This window comes from Arvicanthis niloticus, chromosome 7 (assembly GCF_011762505.2).
Source record: "Arvicanthis niloticus isolate mArvNil1 chromosome 7, mArvNil1.pat.X, whole genome shotgun sequence".
NCBI lineage: Eukaryota > Metazoa > Chordata > Mammalia > Rodentia > Muridae > Arvicanthis > Arvicanthis niloticus.
The window spans coordinates 66,736,844-66,760,081 of record NC_047664.1 but is presented as its reverse complement, the minus strand read 5'-3'; the positions used below and the strand labels follow the sequence as shown (position 1 = coordinate 66,760,081).

The window sequence follows — 23,238 nt, the reverse complement described above, 5'->3', positions numbered from 1 at the left end:
GCATACCTGGTACCCTCAGAGGTACCACTCCCTGGAACTGTTCCGATGGTTATGAGCCACTCTGTGAGTATAGATGTTGAACTTGGGTCCTCTGCAAGAATCTTTAAAAAAAAAAAAGAGAGAGAGAGAGAGAGTGTTTTGTCTACATATGTGTCTGTGCACCATGTACGAGCTTGGTGCACTCTGGTGCACTCTGAGGTGCACCAAGAAGAAGGTGTTGGATCTTTTGGACCTAGAGTTGTTGACAGTTGAGAACCACCATGTGGGTGTTGGGAATTAAACCCAGGTTCACTGGAAGAACACTTAACCATAGAGCCATATTCTAAGTCCCCAAGAGAATGTGCACGTGTGTGAAAGATTAATTTATTTTTATTTCATGCATATGGGAGCTTTGCCTGCATGTATGTATACACACACACACACACACACACACACACACACACACACACACACACACACACACAATGTGCTTGCAATGCCCACAGAAGCCAGAGGGAACATTGATTCCCTGGAACTGAAGTTGCAGATGGTTGTGGTTCACCAGGTGGATGCTGGGAATTCATCTGCTTAAGGCCCTCTAGGAGAGTGGTCAGTGCTCTAGCCCCAAGTGGCATGGTTTGTTTGTTTTTGTTTTTCGAGACAGGGTTTCTCTGTGTAGCCCTGGCTGTCCTGGAACTCACTCTGTAGACCAGTCTGGCCTCGAACTCAGAAACCCGCCTGCCTCTGCCTCCCAAGTGCTGGGATTAAAGGTGTGCGCCACCACTGCCCGGTGTGACATCTTTACCAGTCTCAATTTGTTCAGAGTAATAAGGAGTATGGCACATTGTAGACTCCTTATGTAAGCAGTTTGTTTGGTGTATGATTTAGCTGATTTCTTATGACAACTTTAAAAGTCTGCAACCGTGGAGAGTTGTGGTTCAGACTTAGGAAGAGAGAAGCCTGGTCAGCTCTAGATTAGCCATTCTCTTTCCAGTGGGGGTGGACGGTGCATTCCTGCCCTTATGTTTCTAGCAGTTTCTCAGCTTTACTCTCACACTTGATGAGCTTTCCAGAACCAGAGCTGGCCTTTAGCAGCAGCAGACGGCAGTGGCAGGTTACATTTGATTGTTTACTTAAGGTATCAAAGCTAATCACTGATTTAAATATGGAAAGCGGAGAACAGCACAAGTGAGTAATTTTGTTAACAGTATGTTTCTCTTTGTTCTTTTGGTATCTGTTAGATGTTAGCTATGTAAGGAATTCATTGGATTTACACCAGGATTCACTGAGGCTCTGTTGTAATTTTCTAGCCAGGTTTCATGCTGGGTTGATTTATGATGTTGGGTGAGAAAAGTCAGCTTGCTGCAGCTTGGCTGCCAAATATTTCTTTGGAAAGCTACCATATAATTTCTTCTCTGCTTGAACATTTTGGTTTTGTAGGGAGCTGAAAATTGCTTGGAAGGCCTGACGTTTGTGATCACAGGAGTGCTGGAGTCCATTGAACGGGAAGAAGCCAAGTCTCTAATCGAACGTTATGGGGGGAAAGTAACCGGAAATGTGAGCAAGAAAACCAACTACCTCGTCATGGGCCGGGACAGTGGGCAGTCCAAGAGTGACAAGGTGGGTTCTGCCTCCTCTTCTCACAGTGGCTGTTTGTGGTGATGTCCCTGGCCAAATTTCTGTGAACAAACAAGAGGAGAAAGCCTTTACCCTACAGATTTGTCTTCTCTGCATACCATGTGGTGTGTTGTCTGCTGGGACTATAGGATTTTGGTTTTTCAGTTGGAAACATAGTTGCTGTTTACTTGACTTTCTTTATATATTTTAATTTAAAACCTAAAAAAAAAAATGTTAACATAAATAGTTTTTTGTTTTTTTGTTTTTTTTTTTTTTTTTAGTTACAAGTTTTTTGATACATGCCACTATAGATCCCATCTTATTTTTTCATTATTGGAAGTGTGTGAGGAAGAAGCAGAGGTCAGTGGGAAAGTAACAGGATACCTGACTAATTGGTTCAATTTGCCCTATCAAGGCTGTAGTCACTGGGATGTTTTAGCAGCTCGGGAACTTAACCCAGAGAGTCCCAGCAGCCACTTCTGTCAGCCTTATGGGCATCAAGCCTGTTGCCTTGTGCTTGTGAGGTAGCTGCCTATTGTGCAGGAAAGAGAGGGGGATGGTCCCACTGGGATGGTCATTGTAGCTGTGACCAGTCTTACAGGTTCTGTCCCATTAATACTCTAGGATGCTACCTCATTGATTGACATGGCTTCTGATTGGGTAGGCCTGCTGCAAGTCAGTATCACTCAGAGATGGATATACTGAGTCCTGCTAGCAGGGGTGTGTGGAAGAGACTGCCTCATGGGTCAACATACGAGGGATGGGAATAGCTGGACTTTGGTTCTCCTGCCTTTCTTCCATCCTAGGGCGCAAAGGTCAAGAGGAGGAAAAAAGCGGTAATGCTGTACCACACTGCTCTGTACTTGTGCCGGCTAGCTTATGTCAGTTCAAAGCCAGAGTTATTTTAAAAGAGGGAATCTCAGTTGAGAAATGCCCCCACTAGATATGCCTGAGGTGCATTTTCTTGATTGATGATTGTGGGTGATGTTGCGTCAGGGTTGTTGGTCTTGGGTGCTGTAAGAAAGCAGATTGAGCAAGCTATCAGAGGAAAGCCTGTAAACAGCAGTCCTTCATGACCTCTTCATCAGTTTCTGCCTTGAGGTTCCTGTCCTGTTTGAGTTCCTGTCTTTCTCTCTTTTCTTAGTGATATACTGTGCTGTGAAACATTAAGCAAGTTCCTTAAGTTGCTTTTGGTTATGTGTTTTCTCATAGTAATAGGAACTGTAACTGAAATACCATTTGTTTGTTTTGTTTTTAAAGAAAAAAAGATTGTCTCTGACACATCAGAAAAGGGCATTGAATCCCATTACAGATGGTTATGACCCATCATGTGGGTGCTGGGAATTGAACTCAGGACCTCTGGAAGAGCACTCGGTGCTCTTAACTGCTGAGCCATCTCTCCAGCCCTAAAATACCATTCTTAAGGAGCTTACTTGTCTGTCTGTCTGTCTGTCTGTCTGTCTGTCTGCCTGCCCGCCCGCCCGCCCGCCCGCCCGCCCATCTATCTATCTATCTATCTATCTATCTATCTATCTATCTATCTATCTATCTATCTATCTATGCTAAACATTGAACCTAGACCCTTGTACATGCTAGAAAGATGCTCTACCACTGAAATACATCTTTAATCCTTCATTTCTTAGATCTTGCCACATTGCTTAAGCTGGTCTTAAACTTTTGGATCCTCCTGCCTGTTTCTTTGTACTGGTATTGAAGGAATATGGTACCATGACTGACTGTTTCCTCTCTCCCTCCTATCTACATTCTTGGTCAAGTTGTTGCTTCATACTGCCTTTCAATCATTTCGTGTGTGTACGTGTGCGAGCACGTGTGCACACGAGCAATGGGCAGAAGAGGTTGTTGTTTATCTTTTTCTGTTACTCTCCACCTTATTCCTTTGAGATAGTCTTACTGAACCTGGGGCAAGGTCGGTGGCCAGGAAGCCACCTCCATCTCTACTTTGCATAGAGCTGCAGTCCTGAGTACATACATAGTCACACCCAGCTTTTGATGTAGATATTGGGGATTTGAACTCAGACTCTTTTGCTTGTGTGCCCGGCACGATTAGCCGATGAGCCACAAACGTAGTCCCATTTCTTTCTTTTTAATGGTAATTTTTAAACTGTATGTAAAGAATTTGCATTATGTAGTGACATTGTCCAGACTCAAAGTCTATATATCTCATAGGAACTGTTAAACAGTTAGAATAGCCATTCTGAGGCTGGAACTTCACATTGGACTTGATACTTTCATTATCAGTTATATATTTATATTTATCTCCCCCTCTCCTTTTTTTTTTTTTTTTGTTTTTTGTTTTTTGTTTTTTGTTTTTTGTTTTTTGTTTTTTGAGTCAGGGTTTCTCTGTGTAGTCCTGGCTGTCCTGGAACTCACCCACTCTGTAGATGTTGAACTCAGAGATTCACCTGCCTATGCCTCCCAAGTGCTGGGATTTAAAGGCCTGTGCTACCACCAACCAACTTCAATTATATTTTTAATGTAATTCACCATACACCTCAAACTGAAAACTCAACAGCAGAGTTACAACTAGGAAAACTAGCTTTATAATCTCTTTCATAATTCATATATCTATTACTGGATTTCATTTTTACTGATAACTTTCTGGTAATTTTTTTTCTTTAAATTTCAGTGTTGGGGCTCAGCAAGTAAGAAGAGCACTTGTTGCTCTTGGAGAGAACCTGGGTTCAATTCTCAGCACCCACATGGCACTTACAACTGTTCAGATTCTAGTTCCAGAGAATCTGAAGCCCTCTTTGAGTACCAGGCATGTTCACATGTACACAGACATACACATGAACAAAACACTTAAACATGTAAAGTAATACAGTAAATCTTAAAAATAATTAAAAATAAATTGCAGCATTATTTATTTTACAATGTGTTTTTTCATCTACCAGTAGGCCTTAAAATTATTAAAATTATTTTCCACTAAAGAAAGAAATGTTTTGGATACAGTTCTGATAAGTTTTATTTTAATCAACAGGCAGCAGCTCTGGGAACAAAAATCCTTGATGAAGATGGCCTGTTGGATCTGATTCGAACTATGCCAGGCAAGAAGTCCAAGTATGAAATAGCTGCTGAGGCTGAGGTGTGTAAGATAGACTGGTGTGTTGGTGCATAGAACCTCTTGTCTATGATTGATGAGTCATAGACTGTGCTGCTGGCTAGGTTGGCAGACTCCCCGTACCACAGGCGAATTTACCTTATTTCCTTCTGACCTGGGAGCCCGTCTTTAGTATTTCTTTACCTCCTGTGGAGGAGGGAGGGATGGGTTAATGAATACCGCGCTGTAAATGACATACCCACTCATTATACTTGCCTTCCTTTTTTTTTTTTAGCTTGAAAATTTGACTTAGCTTGTCTGGTATGGAACTTGATACATACCAACCTGGTTGGCCTCCACCTCATAGATCTACATGCCTCTACCCCAGGAATACTGGGATTAAAGGCATGTGCCACCATACCTGTCCACAATTTAAAAAATGTTCTGTTTCTGTGTCTATATGTATGTGCGTGTGCGTCTGTGTGTGTGTGTGTGCATGCATGTGCATGTTTGGGGGTGGGAGGTATGTGCACATGAATGCAGTACCCACATAGGCCAGAAGAGGGCATCAGTTCTCTGGAACTAGAGTTACAGGCAGTTGTGAGTCACCTGACATGGGTTCTGGGAACTGAACTCAGGTCTTCTGCCAGAGAAGTGTTCTTAACTGCTGAACTCTGTCTTTAGCCACATTCTGTATTTTTGCATTGTCTTTATTGTTAATGTTACTGCCTAAAACTTTTGTTTTCTGTTTTTAAAAAAAGGAGTTTATTAGCATCTTTAGTGAAAACTTTATTAGGAGTTTTTCAATTATGACAGAAACCAATCTCTATAACAAAGGGAAAAGAAAAAAAGAAGAAAGAGTTGGCTTACATACAGCTAAGCTCTGGGCATAAAGGGCTTAGTCTACCAAGTTGACAGGACTTCTGAACCCTTCCATTGTCTGTGTTTGCATCTACCAATGCTGTCACATTCATTCCACTGTCTACCTGCATGCCAGATTAGGGACCAGATTATGGTCCCTAGACTGTCACCAATGTGACTAGATGGTCTCCCAGTTTATTCCAGTAGAAAAGTTCCAGGAATGAATTGTGTTCTGTAACCATGGTGGAGTTGTAACAAGTAGGGAATGATTGCTGCTCCCTTACGGTCAAGTGCAGTGTTTTCTCCACACGGTGTATATTGGTTCCTGGTGTCCTTTCTCTGCTCCAGGACCCTATTGCCTTGTGCTGCCTCAGCTCCCTCCAGCCTAAGGTAGTCCTGTGTCTTCTCAGTCTCTTCTGGTCAGTTGTTTGTAGAATGTCTGTCATAGTATTTTGTGATGTTTCTCACAGTTAGATGGTGTTACCCGGTTTGGGAAGAGTATGTTACTGTGTCCTGCTCAGTGTGTCTCATGTACTTGATATTGATATGTCTTGATCACTTGGTTGAGATAGTGTCTGCTGTTCTCCGTGAGTGAGAGGACTTTCTGCTCTGTAACTTACAACTTTGTGAGTGGATAGTTATCTTACATCTCCAGAAACCTCTCTGCCCTAACTAGTTATTCATAAGTTCTAGCTTTACTAGAAGGCATTTAACTGTTTTAGAACTTAAGATATTATTTACATTCTTTAAAGTTGACTTTTTAGAAAACATAATTCATACCTGTGCAGTGATCATTACTATTTAATTAAAAAATTGCATTTATTTAGGGGGCTAAAGAAACGACTCAGCAGTTAAGAGCACTGGCTCTTCTTTCAGAGAACCCAGGTTCAATTCCCAGCACTCACATGGAAGCTCACAACTGTCTGTAACTCCACCTCCAGGCATCTGACTCACACATGGAGGCAAAATACCAAATGTACATCAAATTTAAAAATTACATTTATTTATTATTGATTGTATATATATTCATGTGTCTGGGCACACAGTGTCCATGTGGAGGTCAGAGGACACTCGCTTGAGTTAGTTCTGTCCTTTCACATCGAGGGCTCTGAGGATTGAACTTAGGTCAGTAGACTTGGTGGCAAGTGCCTTTACCCTCTGAGCCATCTTGTTGACTCAGTTACTGCATCTGATTCCAGACACTGCCATTACCTCCAAAAAGAAATCCTATACGTACTCGTAATCGCTTGTTGCTCCCTCTGCCTGGAGGCCACTGTGCTCTGTTTTAAGGATATACCTATTTTGGACATTTTGTAAAAGTAGAATTTCCTGGTTTTAGTCTTTTTACTTTCTGTAATGGTTTCTAAAACCAAAGCAAGTTGTAGTATATGTTAGTATCCATTCCTTTTTACGGTTGAATAGTATCCCATTGGGCAGATCTCAGTCGATTTCTGTGTATGCCGAGTTCCCCGGTGGACGTTTGGGTTCTCCATTTCATGTCTGTAATGTGTATGTATACCATGTAATACAGTGCTGCTCTGACTTTGTAGATAATAAGTTTTTGAGGAGACATTTGTTTTACGTAGTCAAGAAGCTTTAAAACAAGTTGTTTACCTCATGCTTTTTTTTTTTTTTTTTTTTTAAATGATCACTGTATTGGCTTTCTGGGCATGTTGTTAGTGTTTGTGAAGTTTGGAGAGTGGTGACTGCAGACATTAATAGTCCATTGTGACAGCAGGCTAGCTGGCTCACAATGGCTCTGTCAGTTTGCCTCTGGGAATGTGTGGCAGGATAGAAGTCTTCTATGTTTGATCAGGCTTTTTGATTTCCTCTTCAGATAATGAAAGAAAAGTCTAAATTGGAGCGAACCCCCCAAAAAAAGGACCAAGGAAAAAGAAAAATTAGTCCAACCAAGAAGGAGTCAGAGTCTAAAAAGAGCAAGCTGACTCCCCTAAAGAACAGTCCTGTGAAGGCAATAAAGAAAGAGGCAGGTGTGTGTCCCAGGGGCCTGGATATCAAGGAGCCGCATGGCAGCCGCAGTGGCGACAAAGAGGAGTGCCTGCTCTGGGTGGATAAGTACAAGCCCACCTCACTCAAGAACATAATCGGACAGCAGGGTGACCAGAGCTGTGCCAACAAACTGCTACGCTGGCTCAGAAACTGGCACAAGAGTTCTCCTGAAGAGAAAAAACATGGTGATTTCACAACTTTAGTCATTTTATGTGTGTCTGTCAACATGTAATGCTCAGTTGTATGCGTGGGTCGCTTGCCTGTCAGCAAGTATTTATTGAGGCTTGTTCAGAGCTCAAGTGCTCTAGGCCCTGGTGGTGCTTCTGTGAACAAAGCAGGCCCTTCAGGAGCCCCCAGAGAGTGGGGGAGATTATGAACCAGCTGTTAACATGCATGTGCCAAGTACTATTGTAGGGTAAGTAGAGGGAGCTAGCTCTGGGGGTGCTGGTGTGTGGTCAGGGGAGAGGATGTGAGCACTCAGCCCTGGAGGGGACTTAGAGCCCAAGTAGCAGACAGCTGGGTTAAGGGAGATAGGTGTGGTATTGGGCTGGAAGAACAACCAGCACCCATGTCTGAAGGCCTGTGAGAGAGAGAATGCTCAGGGCCCTCAGGAAACTGGAGGAAGCTGAGGTAAGCACTGGCACAGTGGCCTACAGCCCCAGTACATGTGTGATTTGCTTTTGGTAGTGCAGTAGGCCCGCATTCTGCTCTCTGCTTTGAGACGCTCTTGGGCAGTTCATGCATGGTTCCGTCTGTTGTGGAGTGTCTGAAAGACGATGCATGTTAATGGTCTGCACTTCTCTTTCCTAGCAGCAAAGTTTGGCAAACTTGCCACCAAAGATGATGGCTCCAGTTTCAAGGCAGCTCTGCTGTCTGGCCCTCCAGGTGTTGGCAAAACCACTACAGCTTCTCTTGTGTGTCAGGTGGGTGCCCTGTCATAGTGCAGTGAGCAACTTGTGCGTGTGCATTTTTTCTAAGTTGGCTGGCCAGGGAGTGAGGCTCCAGGATCGTCCTGTGTGTCCTCTTCAACATTGCACTGCCATCTTGGCTTTTCCATGGGGGCTGGGGATCAGAACTCAGGACCCCCCATGCAGGTGCAGTGTGTGGGATGACTTTATTGAGTCTTCCCACTAGCTACATTGTTACATTGTTTTAATTTATAATGTGTGTGTGTGCACGTGTGTGCATGCGTGTGTGTTAACCTACAGTGTATATTTTTCTAAAGTCAACTTTTAGAATTTTCTTTGGCTTTAGTGATGGTTGTCACTTTAAAAAAATGCTGTTCTGGCTGGGTGTGGTAGTACATGCCTCTAATCCTAGCATTGGGGAGGCAGGTGAAACTCGGTTAATTCAAGTCCAGCCTGGTCTACATAGTGAGTTCCAGGACACATGGAAATAAGTCTTTTTCAAAAACTAAAGAAAATAAAAAAAAGCACTTCAAACCTGTCATTCTATTGGCTGTTATAAAAACATCCATTTTCCCTTCTAGGTGGAGGATGTGATGTGGCTACAGTGGTACAGAGCCCTGTGTGCCATGCTTTCCCTCTCTGCTCTGCACCGTTGCTACTTCATACACCCTCCGTGTCTCCTCCCTCTCTCCTACTCTCTAGGGCCACTGTACTGGCTGGTTTTGTTAACTTGACATAAGCCAGACCTCAGAGAGGAAGGAGCCTCAGTTGAGGAAATACCTCCAGGAAATCCAGCTGTAAGGGATTTTCTCAGTGATCAATGGGGGAGGGTCCAGCCCATTGTGGGTGGTGCCATCCCTGGGCTGATGGTCCTGGGTTCTATAAGAAAGCAAGCTGAACCAGCCAGTAAGCAGCACCCCTTCATGGCCTCTGGATCAGCTCCTGAATCCAGGTTTCTGCTCTGTTTGAGTTCCTGTTCTAACTTCCTTCAGTGATCAACAGTGATATGGAAGTGTAAGCCAAATAAACCTTTTCCTCCCCAGCTTGCTTTTTAGCTTGCTTGGTGTTTCATCGAAGCAATAGAAACCTTAACTAAGACAGCCATTATTAAGTAAGGGTTATTTGAATACACCCTCTATGATATAGGCAAGTGGTCTAATAGTCTGGCATGAGCCACCATGGCATGAGCCAGCTGTGGTTTTAAGACTCCTATGTATGTTGTGTGTCTGTGTGGTGTTTTAAGAATTTTCTAATGCTATGGGGATATTAGATTTGTTGCCTTTTGGTGTCATACTTAATATTTTTGTTCATTTTTAATGGGACTTTTGTGTTCCTTAATTAGCTGCTGTCTAGGATCATTTGCACTGTGATATTAATGATTTTTAATATTTTGACTAGGAATTGGGCTACAGTTACGTGGAACTAAATGCAAGTGATACTCGGAGTAAGAACAGTTTGAAAGCAGTTGTTGCTGAATCATTGAACAACACCAGCATCAAAGGCTTTTATACAAGTATGTGCCCTTTTTGAACTGTGGCTATAGATGTGGTTTGAGAAAAAGTCACTTCAGTGTTCTGTAATGAGCACTCCTTGTGGTAAGCATCCTGAGGCATCAAGGTAGGAGAGGCCTTTGGCAGAACTCTTTTGGAGCATTAGTTATGCTCTGTGGTCTTAGAGACTGCTGAGAATGTGATACAAATGTGTGCATACACATAGTTTTTATTTTGTATGTGATGTTAGACAGTTCATAGGTGAATCTTGTAAAGGAGAATGGGGAAAGTGAAGTACACTGTTCCACTTGAGACCGTAAGGCCTGTGGTTGAAGAGGAAATTGTGTTTGGGACATTATGTAATCTACTAGTAAAAGGATGAATTTATTCAGAGAGCCTTGAAGAATGAAAGGGCCTGTTTGGAGCTAGAAGATGTGATCACTGTGGAAGGTTAGGTTGTAACTAGTGGTCCCAAAGGGCTGGTTTCATGGGGAAAATGAAGATGTATCAGGTAAGGGTCCACAGAACCGTGGTACTTTGAATGTTAGAAATTAGTTTTGGAAAGAAATTGCTCAGAAAACGTCCTCTTGCCTTCTCTCTCTCTCTCCCTCCCTCTCCCTCTCCCTCTTCCTCTCCTTCTCTCTTTCTCTCTCTCTCTGGATGTGTATGTGAGTGTGTGGGTGTGAGTGTGTGGGTGTGAGACCTGTGCATATCACCACACCCAAGGTTTATTATGTGGGTTCTGGGTTTGAACTCAGGTTCTTATGTTTGCAAGGTAGATACTGTACTGAATGATCAGTCTCCCCATATTACTTCCTATACATGGCTCGTGGAAGTATTAATTAATACAACTCTTTATCAGTCTGACATTTTTCCTCAAGTCTAAATCATACATAATTTCTAATCTATAAATGTCAATTTTTGGAATTTAGCTGTCATTATACTTTAATATGTACAGAATGATACATTTGCACACATACATACAGACACATATATACACATAGACATATACACATACACACATACAGACATGCATATACATATACGTTTAGACGTATACACATACATACACATGTACACACACAAACATACATATATACACAGACATACATACACACACACCACATGCTCTCATTATACAGACAAAAATACAGACATGAAGACACATATTATTCTCCCACATAGACACATGCACACATATGGGGATATTTAGATATTAGTATGATACAAAAGCTTGGAGGCATCTTAATATCTCAAAGCTCATCAGTAAACTACATTATTATGCATCTTAAAGGAGAATATTATATTACATTAAAAAAGAAGTGTTACTGGGGCTGGTCATTACCTCTTCTGGTGTGTAGACAAAACACCCATCTACATAAAGTAAATCTTAAAAGAAGAGAAGTATTATTGATGGATGGATGGAAACAGATCAATGACCAAAATTGATTAAGTGAAAACCCACACAGGTTTTAAATATGTATTTGCCATCTCTATGTGGACTTTAGCGAACTGCTGGGAAGAGAAAACTGGGAATGCAGAAGGGCTGGGAGAATTCATTTTTATGGCTTAACTCTTGGAGCCGTTGGAATTTAAGTGTGTGTTGACTATTCCTGTGCTCTGTCCTGTCCCACCCTGATCAGGTGGTGCAGCTCCTGCCGTGAGTTCGAGGCATGCTCTCATCATGGATGAGGTCGATGGCATGGCGGGCACTGAGGACAGGGGCGGAGTTCAGGTAACAAGCACTGTGGCTTTTGTTTTACTGCCGCCTTTTAGATTAAGAAAATAACGGTTATGTGCATGGAAAACTGTAGCAGCTCAGCTTTTTTTAAAAAAAAATACTAAAATATATTGAATATCTGTTATTCTTTTTAAAAATCATTATTTTTTTGTTCTAAATTTGCCTTTTAGGAGCTAATAGGCCTGATAAAGCATACTAAAATTCCCATCATTTGTATGTGCAATGATAGAAATCACCCCAAAATTCGCTCATTGGTTCATTATTGTTTTGATCTTCGTTTCCAAAGACCTCGAGTTGAACAGATTAAGGTATGATGAGTGTAATTACAAAGAATTTAAAAAAAAATTTTGGGATGTGTGTGTTCACAGGCATACACATATGTGCTCATGCATGTGCAATAGGGTATACATGTGGATGGAGGTCATAGGGCATCTTTTGGGTGTCGGTTCTTTCCTACTATGTGGGCTGTAGGATCAGTCTCAGGCACCAGGCATGATGGGAAGTGCCTTTACCCACTGAGCCATCTTGCTGTCACTATGATGAAATACCATGACAAGACAACTGGAAGGGGAAAGGGTTTATTTGGCTTAGGCTTCCACATCTCTGTTCACCACCAAAGGAAGTCAGGAGTTGAAACAGGCAAGAGCTGATGCCGAGGCCATGGTGGAGTGCTGCTGAATGCTTTCTTCTCTGTGGTTTGCCCAGCCTGCTTTCTAATAGAACCCAGGGCCACCAGCTCAGGGGTAGCTCCACATATGATGGACTGCACCCTTTCCCACTAATCACTAATTAAGAAAATGCCCTCCGGCTTGCCTACAGCCTGATCTTACGGAGGCTTTCCTCAGTCATCTTTTCCTCTTCTCAGATAGCTTGTGTCAGGTTGACATAAAACTAGCCTGCACACTGGCCCAGAATATTTTTTAAATGACATTATTATATTTATATAATGGTTGATTTTAACCGTGTTGTAGCCAGTGAGGCTTATCTAAGATATGATTGCTAACTGAAAACTCAAGGGTCAGTTTATTTTTACGACAGGATTTCTCTGTGTAGTCCAGGCTGTCCTGTAACTCTTCTCTATAGAGCAGGCTCACCTGGAACTCAATAAAGATCCTTCTGCCTCTGCCTCCTCAGTGCTGGGATTGAAGGCTTGAGCCACCATACCCAGCTCAAGGGTCAATTTTTTAAAGTCTCTCATAAATATTTATAGAATTGCAGATGCTGTGTGTAAAAAAATGTCAATGACAGTTTCCTTGTTTGTTAATTTCAGAGTGCAATGCTGTCTATTGCATTTAAAGAGGGTTTAAAGATCCCCCCTCCAGCTATGAATGAAATAATTTTGGGAGCTAATCAAGATGTAAGACAGGTGAGTTAGATATACATTTTGGGGAAGTTGTTACTTTTCTAAATTTAATTTTATTATTTTATGTGTATGGTTATTTTGCCTGTATTTATGTCACGCACCACTTGTGCGCCTAGATTGACAGAGGCCAAAGGGGGCGTCAGCTTCCCTGGAAGTGGAGTTTACAGATGGTTCTGAGCTGCCTTCTGGGTGTTGGGAGGGCGGCTGAGCCAGCCCTAGCTTTTGGTAGTTGTCAGTACTTTAGCCTCCCACTCTAGAAACTTGTACAGGATTGGAGAAGAGCGGCCATTTCTCCTCCTGGCATTGACTTCTTTATGTTTCTTCTAGGTTTTACACAATCTCAGTATGTGGTGTGCACAAAGTAAGGCCCTAACCTATGACCAAGCCAAGGCCGATTCTCAGAGGGCCAAGAAGGATATCAGACTGGTAAAATGAGTTTCCATTTTTTTAGTTATGTTATGAAGTTGGCGTTTCTTGCCCTGCTTCTTTCTATTAGCTTTGTAGACACAATGTATCTCTTGATGTATTATGTGGCTCACAGATTTGTCCGACCTGTAGACAGTGAGCTTCTCTCTAGCATGGCCATCTTTTACAGATTTTTGGAAAGGGGATATTTTAAGTGAGTCCCGTGCTTCGTCACTGAGAGCAGTTTTTCCAGTGGACCTTCTGCATGCATTTGTGTCCTGTGTGGTTGTACTATTGGAAATTCTATGTTTCAAGTGGTTTAGTTTAACTTCCAAAGTTAGAGGTCTCTACCACTTGCCTCTGCTCAGTTTTTACTAGTCCAAAATTATAGATAGAAGAATGGTTAGTTAGCTTTTTTTTTTTTTTTTTAAAGGAATGATATACTATAACTTTTGAAGTAGTTTTAAGCTTGCAGCAAAATGTAATAGAAGGCAAGCTACCCCAGTGTCCACTCTGATTCAGCCTCCTGCACAGAGTTGCAGTTACTAAATCCACACTGGACACATCATAGTTCACTAGGCTCATGCTTGATGTTGCACTCTGTGTGTTTTGACAGGTGGGCAGTGTGTGCTCCACCATTGCAGAGCCCTACAGTAGTTTCCCTGTGCTCAGACTCAGCATCCTTCCTTCTTCTTTTTTGTTTTTTTAAAGATTTATTTATTTATTTTATGTATACGAGCACACTGTCACTGTCTTTAGATACACCAGAAGAGGGCATTGGATTCCATCACTGTTGGTTTTGAGCCACCATGTGGTTGCTGGGAATTGAACTCAGAACCTCTGGAAGAGGGGTCAGTGTTCTTAACTGCTGAGCCATCTCACCAGCCCCCCTCCTTCCTCTTTAGCCCTCCAGAACCACCAGTCTTTCATCTCCATGGTTTTACCCGAGTGTCATGTAGTAGAAATCATATAGTATGTAGCCTTTGGAGACTGACTTCTTTCACACAGTAAAGTGCATTTGTGTACATTTAAGGCTCCATCATGTCTTTTAATGAATTGTCCCTTTTGTTTGTTTGGTCTTTTCAGATTGTATTGCTGGTAGCTCAGTTGAGCTGGCCTGAAGCTCAGTCTGTAGCTGAGGCTAGCTTTGAACTTCGTTTCCAAGTGCTAAGATTACTGGTGTGGCCCAACATTCTTGGCTGATAGTTTTTTATTAAAATTGTTGAGTCCAAGGCCTGAGACATATCAATTATTTGCCATTCGGTTACTGGAAGAAGTATCTTAGTACTTCTAGATTCCACAGTTGTGAATAAAAAAAGTGCTATAAAACTACGTGCAGGGTTTTGTGTAAACATAATTTTAGGTCATTTGGGACTCTTAAAGTGCCATATCATTCTCCTCAGCAGGCAGTGAAGGTGCCTATTGCTCCAATGTCTGCTTTCCAGTACTAGGTTTTGGTCATTCAGTCATTCTCTGCCCCTTCTTGACAGGGCCCATTTGATGTTGCCCGGAAAGTGTTTGCAGCTGGAGAGGAGACTGCACACATGTCACTGATGGACAAATCGGATCTCTTTTTCCATGACTATTCCATATCACCCCTCTTTGTTCAGGAGAACTACCTCCATGTAAAGCCTGTGGCTGCAGGGTGAGCATTGAGGGCAGCGAGGGCAGGGTCAGGGCTCTCTAGCACTGCACAGACCAGGTCCGTGTGCAGGTGTGGCTGGGAGTGGACGGACAGTGGTGTAACCAGACTGGCTGTTCTCCGCAGGGGTGACATGAAGAAGCACTTGATGCTTTTAAGCCGGGCAGCAGATAGCATATGTGATGGCGACTTAGTGGACAATCAGATCCGGAGTAAGCAAAACTGGAATCTTCTGCCCACACAGGTAAGTGTGGGGTCTGCTTTAGCTGGAGAAGGAAGGTTCTTGTGGTTCCTCTAGTTAGGTTTGTTGTTGTTGTTTTCTCTCTATATATATCTTTTTCTCTCTCTCTCTCTCTTTCCTCTTTTCTCTTTCTCCCTCTCTCACACATACACAATCTATGTTATTTTATCTAATGTAAATATTTTGCTTATGCATCTATATTATATATGATAAATATATATAAAATCCGTGTTTTAAAAAAATATATAGAAAATATCTGTATTACCAGGGGCCAGCCCTGGCTTGGAGGGGAAGTCTTTTTTTTTTTTTTCTTCTTGTCAGTTCTTCTTGAGGCATCGAAGGGTGGGGGGTAAGACTTGGTCTTATGAGATATTTAGGGTTGCTGTATAATAAAAGTTTACTTATCTAAGTTACTTTGGTACTGTAGCTGACCTGCCTTCTGTGATCCTCTGAGGCTAGAAACTGCAGTTTGGCACTTTGCACCTCATCCTAAAAACAGCAAAGGATTAAGTAAATAGCCTTTGTACTGTCTCAGCAGGAACTGCTGGGCCCTAATTTATGCCTGCTAGTCTGAAGTCAGGAAGAGAAGACACTTAGAGAAGTGATTATAGAGTTTATTACTACGTGTAAAAAGTTTCCTATGAAAGCTATCTAAGGGGAAGAGTGGAAAGATCCTAAGTGGGGAAAAGAAAAACTTCTATCTGGGAAAAGGGAAAAACTCTATTCTATATACTACTGTAAGTGGGGAAAGGGAAAAAGTTCTATTCTATCTCTCCATTGTATCTGCCTCTCATCTCTGTGTCCTCAGTACTTATACATCTTTCAGAATACATGGTCACATGTTTAAAAGTTCATCACAAGTTCACACAAAAAATCAAATCATAAATTGAAATAGAAGTTTACAACAGAGAATGTTTACATGCATATCCATTAGGAATAATTATCTGGCTAAACATCCATCACCTGTCACAGCTCCACAGGTTCACTGAAGGTTTAAAACAATAACTAAGTTATTAGTGAAGTTTTATGTAGATAAACCAAGGCAATATTTTGTCTTCTGTCCTAGCACCTATAATAAATTGTTAGTTCCCTTTTAATGACCTTTGCTTAATTGTTTTACAACCTCTTGGAATGTGCTCTGAGTAGGAGAAAGTCTGGTCACTATCTAAGAACAATTAACTGATGACACTTGGGAGACTGGCAGAGTTCTCATTGCAGTTTTGACTATCAGAAAGGGACCTAATAAGAGTCCCACTAGAAAAGAGCTTAATAATCATTGATATAATTTTAGGAATTCTTATAGGATCATCATTAAGACTTAAGAAGTCATCTATTTGTCTACATAGCATCACTACAAGACAGTACATCTTCGTGGATCTGCAGAGATCTGCTCCAAAGGGGTGTGCTATTGCTTAGTGATTGTAACATATGTTTAATAATAATAACAATAGGAAAAGCATATTAATAGCAGGAATCTTTCCTAAAATAAGTCTCTTACAGCCTTGCTGAATGAGGGCTCACTTGTCTCAGATTATATAATAATCCAAGGCAAGCATTTCAGGATGATCACCTGCTAGTTACTAGCTTGTCCCATTATGGCTCCTGACACTCCTGACATTATGGCATCATTTTCTCATTTTCAAGCAAATGTATGGATGTAATTAAGAGGGCAGGCAAGGCCGGGTGTACACAGCCCTGTACAGGAGGACTGCCTTAAGTCTGAGATCAGTCCGGGTTACAGAGTAAATACCAGGCTAACCAGGCTCCATATCAAGACTCTGCCTCAAAAAACAAAAGAAAAACCCAGGGGGCCATACTTCCTGGAGAGCTTTGTTATGCAGACCAGTAATGCTGCTAAATAGACAGAGCATCAGAGCTGTAGGTGTAGGTGAGTGGGAGAGCGCTGTCTTGTATGAGACACAGCATCAGAGCTGTGGGTGTAGGTGAGTGGGAGAGCACTGTCTTGCATGTATAAGGCTTTGGGTTCCATCTCTGTGTGCACTCACAGGTAAATACACTACAACATTTAAATAAGAATACTTTTTACTTTTAATCTCGACAGAGGCAGAGAGCCAGAGAGGCAGAGGCAGAGAGGCAGAGGCAGAGGGGCAGAGGCAGAGGGGCAGAGGCAGAGGGGCAGAGGCAGAGGGGCAGAGGCAGAGGGGCAGAGGCAGAGGGGCAGAGGCAGAGGGGCAGAGGGTCAGAGGGGCAGAGAGGCAGAGGCAGTCTCTGAGTTTGAAGTTGTGTGCACACGTACATGTGAGTGCAGGTGCCCATCCACGGAGGCAGATGTTTGGATCGTCCTGAAACTGACAGCTATGAGCCACCTAGTGTGGACGCTAACTAAATTAGGTTCCTCTGGAAGAGCAGTACATGTTCTTACTGAACCATGTCTCCAGCCCCATGAAATAGAGACACCATGTCTTGACGGCCTGGAACTCAATTAGGCTAGGAACTCATTGTTGGGGTTAGTAGTGAGCAGTATAAATGCCTGTCTATTCCCGTGGCTGTTAGGGATCTAGCTCAGGTCTTCATGCTTGGATGGCAAGCGCTTTACCTAAACTGTCTCCCCAGTCATTATTTTCTCATTTTCTATGGGAGAAGCATACTATAATTTGTACTTTATAATTTGTACTTTATAATTTATACTCCCTGTAATTTGGACAGGGAGTGAGTGAACTGCGGTCAGGCAGTGGGCCATTTCTTCCTCTATAGACTGCTGCTCCTTTTTCACCCACAAACTGGGTGAGATTTAAAGAAAAGAAGTTTATTGAGCTCACAGTTTTGGGAGATGAGGAGCCTGTGTTTGGTAGCTTGCTTGCACAGTGCTGTGGTGGCACAAGGCATCACATGGCAGGAGGGGTGTGTGTGTGCACGCGCATGTGTGCATGCTATGTATGCTTGATCTCTCCTCGTAGAGATCAGCATCAAGGCATCCCGCACTCACTCAGGAGAGCTGCATTGTAACGACTTTCTCTGCTACAAGTCACGTTGCATCAGCCTCACCTTCAGATGCTGCAGTTGGATTGTTTCTACTCTTTATACCTCTCCGTGAGGATGCAGAGCTGCCAAAGAGATAGCCTTAGACCAAATTTAAATTCTGGACTGTGTTCGATTTCTCTTTCCTCCCAGGCCATTTACGCCAGTGTTCTTCCTGGAGAATTGATGCGGGGCTACATGACTCAGTTTCCCAGCTTCCCAAGCTGGCTGGGGAAGCACTCGTCTACGGGCAGACATGATCGGATTGTTCAGGACCTATCCTTGCACATGAGTCTTAGGTAAGCAGAAGTAGCTCATCAGCTAAGTGATCCCTCAGAAGTTCCTGCCAGTTGGCCAGTTCTGTCCTCTGTTATCCGCAAGAAGGTTTAGAAGCAGCCAGGTGGCATTTGTCTTGCGATTTGAGACTGATACATTTTAAGTGTGTGTACATCTGAGGTCTGCTGTTGTTTGTTGTTACTGGAAGTGTGTCTTTTTAGTGGAATATCTTCCCTGCTTCAGAATAGTTAATTTGAAAAACTGAAGTATTCATAAAGAAATGAGTTTACCTGTTTTACTAGAAAGCTGACCTAGTCATCTGAGATAGGGAACACAGGTTGGCATATAATAGGAGATCCTCACTTGGATAATAAAAGTGAATGTACTTGGAAGTGATTAGAAATTCAAAAGTATTTGAGTTTGTCACAGTTTGTTAAAGTTTATAAATTTTTAAAATGTGAAGGGTCGACTTATAAGCAAGAAAGCTATAAGAATCTTATTTCCATTTCTGGATCCCAGAATGTTATTGTTTGATCCAGATCCACCTTGGTCACTGGGCTCAGTGGAGTCTCCAGTCTTTGTAAAGTGGATGTGTCCTGTATGTCAGAGTCATGGAGAGTTGAAGGTGCTGCTCTGTGGCATGGGGATGGAGGAGCCACTAGGCTATGTTGGGCTTGCTAGGTGTCACTTCCACACCCAGCCTGTGGTCCCCCAAGCTTAACATACCTGGACATAAAATTGCCAGGCTTAAAGTCAGAAGCAATTATAAAAAGATAGAATGTTACCATTAGAAATATTACTTGGCTCAGTTATTTTTACAGGAGTGACAATATTTAGGAAGGAAAAAGTCATTTATATTTTGGGTTTTTTTGAGACAACGTCTCTGTATAGTCCTGGCTTGGTTAGAACTTGCTATGTAGACTAGGCTGGCCTTGAACTTATAGAGATCTGCCTCCTACTGCCTCTGGAGTACTGAGATTAAAGGGATTTGCCACCAGAAAGTTATTTCTTGATAACATTCTACTAGTTCTCAGCAACCCAGAGCCTGTTTCCCTGGATGGCATAGACCATTTCCCAGCGCCGCATGCGCATTCTTTGCCATTTTTTTGGATTTAGGGAAAACCTTTCTCTAGATAGGAAGACTCAGAGTATAGGCATGAAGAAATACAAGGGAGGTATTTTTGTACAATTTTGCTTTTTACAATCAGAAAGCGAAAGCTATTAAACACTCACCCACACAGGAATGGCACATATCAAAGGAAATCTCACTGCTGCCTCCTGATGCCTTTAGTAGTTTGGACTGGGAATAATGTATTTGACCATGGTAAGGATGAGCACGGGGATATAATTGTTGGCATGTTAGAGTTAGATGGAAGTTAGTAGCATCGTGTTTGTTTTCCAGTCACAGAGCAAAGTAGAAAACTGCCTTTGAGCACATCGGGAAGGAGCACTAGGTTGAACGCTGTTAGGTTTGGACCAGCATGCACATAGAGGTGCATGCCCAATTCACAAGGCCCAATTGAAATGAAAAATTACACACACACACACGCACGCACACACACACACACACACACACACACACACACACACACACACACACACACACGCTTCACTCTATAACCTTGTGTGGCCTGGAGCTCTCTATGTAAACCCAACTGGCCTTGAACTGACAGCTCTTCCTGCCCTTCTTTCAGAGCACTGGGATTAAAAGCATGTACTGTCATACTTGGCTGAAAGTTTTTTTATATTTCAGTCCATTGATTCTGTGGTATGATGTGTCTGTTTCAGTGATTCATTTTGAAGTCAGTATTCTGCTAGTGTTACTATGTGTGTTCATCTGCATGCTACAGAGTGCTTGTGGTGGCCCATTTGTGGGATGGGGATGCAACTCAGGTCGCCAGGCTTGCATGGCAAGTGCCTTTACCCCTTGCCATTTGGCTGCCCCAAGAGCTATTCTCCTAGGACAAAATAGTTAAAAGGACCTATGAAATGACTTACATGTTATAAAATGATTATATGCTTAAAAGATAAGACCTTGAGCTATGCTTGATTCACTGGTGTTGGTGACCTGATGTGGAATGTGGGGAATTGGAGACAGGGTGCCATTGACATGACTTAAAAAATAGCTTTGTGTCCTTCTGTTTGTTTCAGAACTTATTCCAGCAAAAGGACAGTGAACATGGATTATCTGTCACACATCAGAGACGCACTTGTACAACCCTTGACCTCACAAGGGGTAGAAGGGGTTCAGCATGTTGTCACACTTATGGACACATACTATTTGATGAAAGAAGATTTTGAGAACATCATGGAAGTTAGCAGCTGGGGGGGCAAACCCAGTGCCTTTTCCAAGCTGGATCCCAAGGTAAGATGCACTGCCCACTGTCTGTCCATGGCCTCTGGGAAATGGCCATGCTGTGTTAGCTGTGCTTGAGGGATGTTCTGGTACTGGAGACAGTTTTTTCCTCCTCCCTGAGTGTTTGTTACCTTCCTGGACAGTGGTCAGAGAAGACTGCAAGATCTCACGCTATGTTTGTGTTTTTATCTTGACCTCAAGTTGAGTGCAAAAGCAAGAGGACAAGTGTGAGCTCCAAGTGCACATACGTTCTTGATGGGCAGTGGGTGAGCCTGAGGGCAAGCATGAGGCACGGATAGAGGGGTAAAAGTAAGAATGTGTTCACAGCCTGAGGATTTTTATAAGTTTTTATTTTACCAGGCTGGCCTTGAACTTGCTTTGTAGCCTGACCTTGAACTCCTAGTGCTTCTGGGACTGTAAATGTGTGCCACATTTCCTTTCTTAGTTGACCTGCTGACCCGTTATGTGTTACTGGTACTTGTCCGTGTCAGTATGTCTGTAATGAACACCAGTGATGTGACATGAACACGTGCTGGAGCCTCGCTCTTGCACACATGGATGCAGTTGTAGAGCACATTCTCTGTGACTTGTCCTCTCTAGATTTTTACGTGGCTTAATGGCCTCAGTGTACTGCTTCAGTGACATTCCTGTTGGAGTGTGGGCTGTGCCTTGAAGCTTGAAGTAGAGGTTTTAAAGTCACTTAGTACTCTGAAGCAACCACTGTCACCATAGTTAAGATAAACAGACTGGCTTTCTTTTCCCGGAACTAAAGATGGATCCTAGTACCTTCTGCAAACCAGATGCGTACTCTACTGCTGAGGACTCTTTCCAGCTCACTAGTTACCCAGGCTGACCTTTACCATGTTGTAGTTAGCCCAGGCAACCCCAGAGCCTGTATTCTTCTGCCTTAGCCTCCTCTGGTTGCTGGGATTACAGGCATGTGCTGTGCCATGTGTGCCAGTTTCCATAGTTTGTAGTCAAGACCAACTTGAATCTTAGAGTGAGCTCTTTGTGACTTATGTATTGATTCATAGACTAACCACTGATTTGGTTTGGTTTTGCTTTTTTGAGACAGGATTTCTTTGTATAGTCCAGCTGTCCTGAAACTTATTCTGTAAACCAAGCTAGCCTCGAACATGGAGATTCATCTGCCTCTGCCTCCTGAGTGTTGGGATTCAAGAGATGTGCCAACCACTCTGCTGAACCATTGATTCTTAATATTTTTTTTTCTTGAGCTGTGGGCTCAAAATTCTCAAATAAAATAAAACAAATAGAGATGCAGATTAGTAATGGTGGGGTTGCTTAGTATACACAAGATCTCTTAGTATATAGAATCTTTAGGAACATACATACACAGACTGTCTCTAGAGAATGTCTCTGAGTATATTTCTATTCCTATTAGGTATATACCCAGTTTGCAAATAATTTAAAGGGGTTTCCCTGGCTACTCAAAACTTGGACTTAACTGATGTTAAAGAATTTTCCAGCACTCAGGGTAACCTCTTTTCTCATTCTTTAGGTAAAAGCAGCCTTCACAAGAGCCTACAATAGGGAGGCCCACCTGACCCCATACTCACTTCAGGTAGTAAAGACATCGAGGCCCAGCATAGGCCCAGCACTGGATTCTGAATACAATGAGGAGTTACAGGAAGATGACACTCAGTCTGATGAGAAAGAGCAGGATGCAATAGAGACTGATGCCATGATCAAGGTAGTGTACTCAGCTATGGGCAGGGTACCTCAAAGGAAATGGTCTCTTCTGTTGTAAAGTGCCATGTGAATAATAAGGCCTATTCTGCAGGTAGCATGGTAATCTGGAAATAGAATTATGTCTTGCTCATTTTAATTTAAGGTGGGATAGGTTTCATTTTTTTATAAAGTGAAGTTATGACATGAAAATAGGTCATCATAGTCATGTGTTCTATAGGAAGAGTACATGTGTGTGAGGGTGTGCATGAATGTTCAAACACATGTGGGAGGAAGAGTACATGTGTGTGAGGGTGTGCATGCATGTTCAAACACATGTGAAACCTAGAGGTCAAGTGTCCCTCTATTTGTGTCCACTTAGTGACAGAAATAGAGATAGAGCCTCTCAGTGAACCCAGAGCTTGCTGCCTTGGCTAGGTAGCTAGCCCGAGAGTCCTGAGGATCTGTCTGCGTGTGCTCCCCTCTCCTTAGCACTGAGGTTATAGACGTATGCTACTTGCCATGGCTTGCCTTTATGTGGCTTTTGAGGATCTGAGCTTGAGTTTTGAAGCTGGTGCAAGAAGTACTTTACCCACTGAGTCACCTCAGCTGCCCCAGAAGGG

The 23,238-nt window shown here is 42.6% G+C and overlaps 1 protein-coding gene across 11 annotated transcripts in view; it reads left to right on the top strand.

The window, feature by feature from the left end:
- The window catches only part of Rfc1 (replication factor C subunit 1), a 73,634-nt gene that overhangs the window by 48,480 nt on the left and 1,916 nt on the right, over positions 1-23,238 (top strand). For 6 of the 11 annotated variants that reach the window (XM_034508561.2, XM_034508564.2, XM_076938543.1 and 3 more), the window contains 14 exons: positions 1,420-1,599; positions 4,598-4,702; positions 7,356-7,713; positions 8,339-8,451; positions 9,835-9,949; positions 11,570-11,661; positions 11,838-11,975; positions 12,938-13,033; positions 13,358-13,456; positions 14,926-15,080; positions 15,204-15,321; positions 18,451-18,596; positions 20,725-20,938; positions 22,449-22,640. In XM_034508561.2, the coding sequence (XP_034364452.1) occupies positions 1,420-1,599; positions 4,598-4,702; positions 7,356-7,713; positions 8,339-8,451; positions 9,835-9,949; positions 11,570-11,661; positions 11,838-11,975; positions 12,938-13,033; positions 13,358-13,456; positions 14,926-15,080; positions 15,204-15,321; positions 18,451-18,596; positions 20,725-20,938; positions 22,449-22,640 (2,121 nt within the window). The remainder of the gene's footprint in view (positions 1-1,419; positions 1,600-4,597; positions 4,703-7,355; positions 7,714-8,338; positions 8,452-9,834; positions 9,950-11,569; positions 11,662-11,837; positions 11,976-12,937; positions 13,034-13,357; positions 13,457-14,925; positions 15,081-15,203; positions 15,322-18,450; positions 18,597-20,724; positions 20,939-22,448; positions 22,641-23,238) is intronic. The other 5 variants (XM_034508563.2, XM_076938545.1, XM_034508568.2 and 2 more) reach the window with 1 other exon arrangement.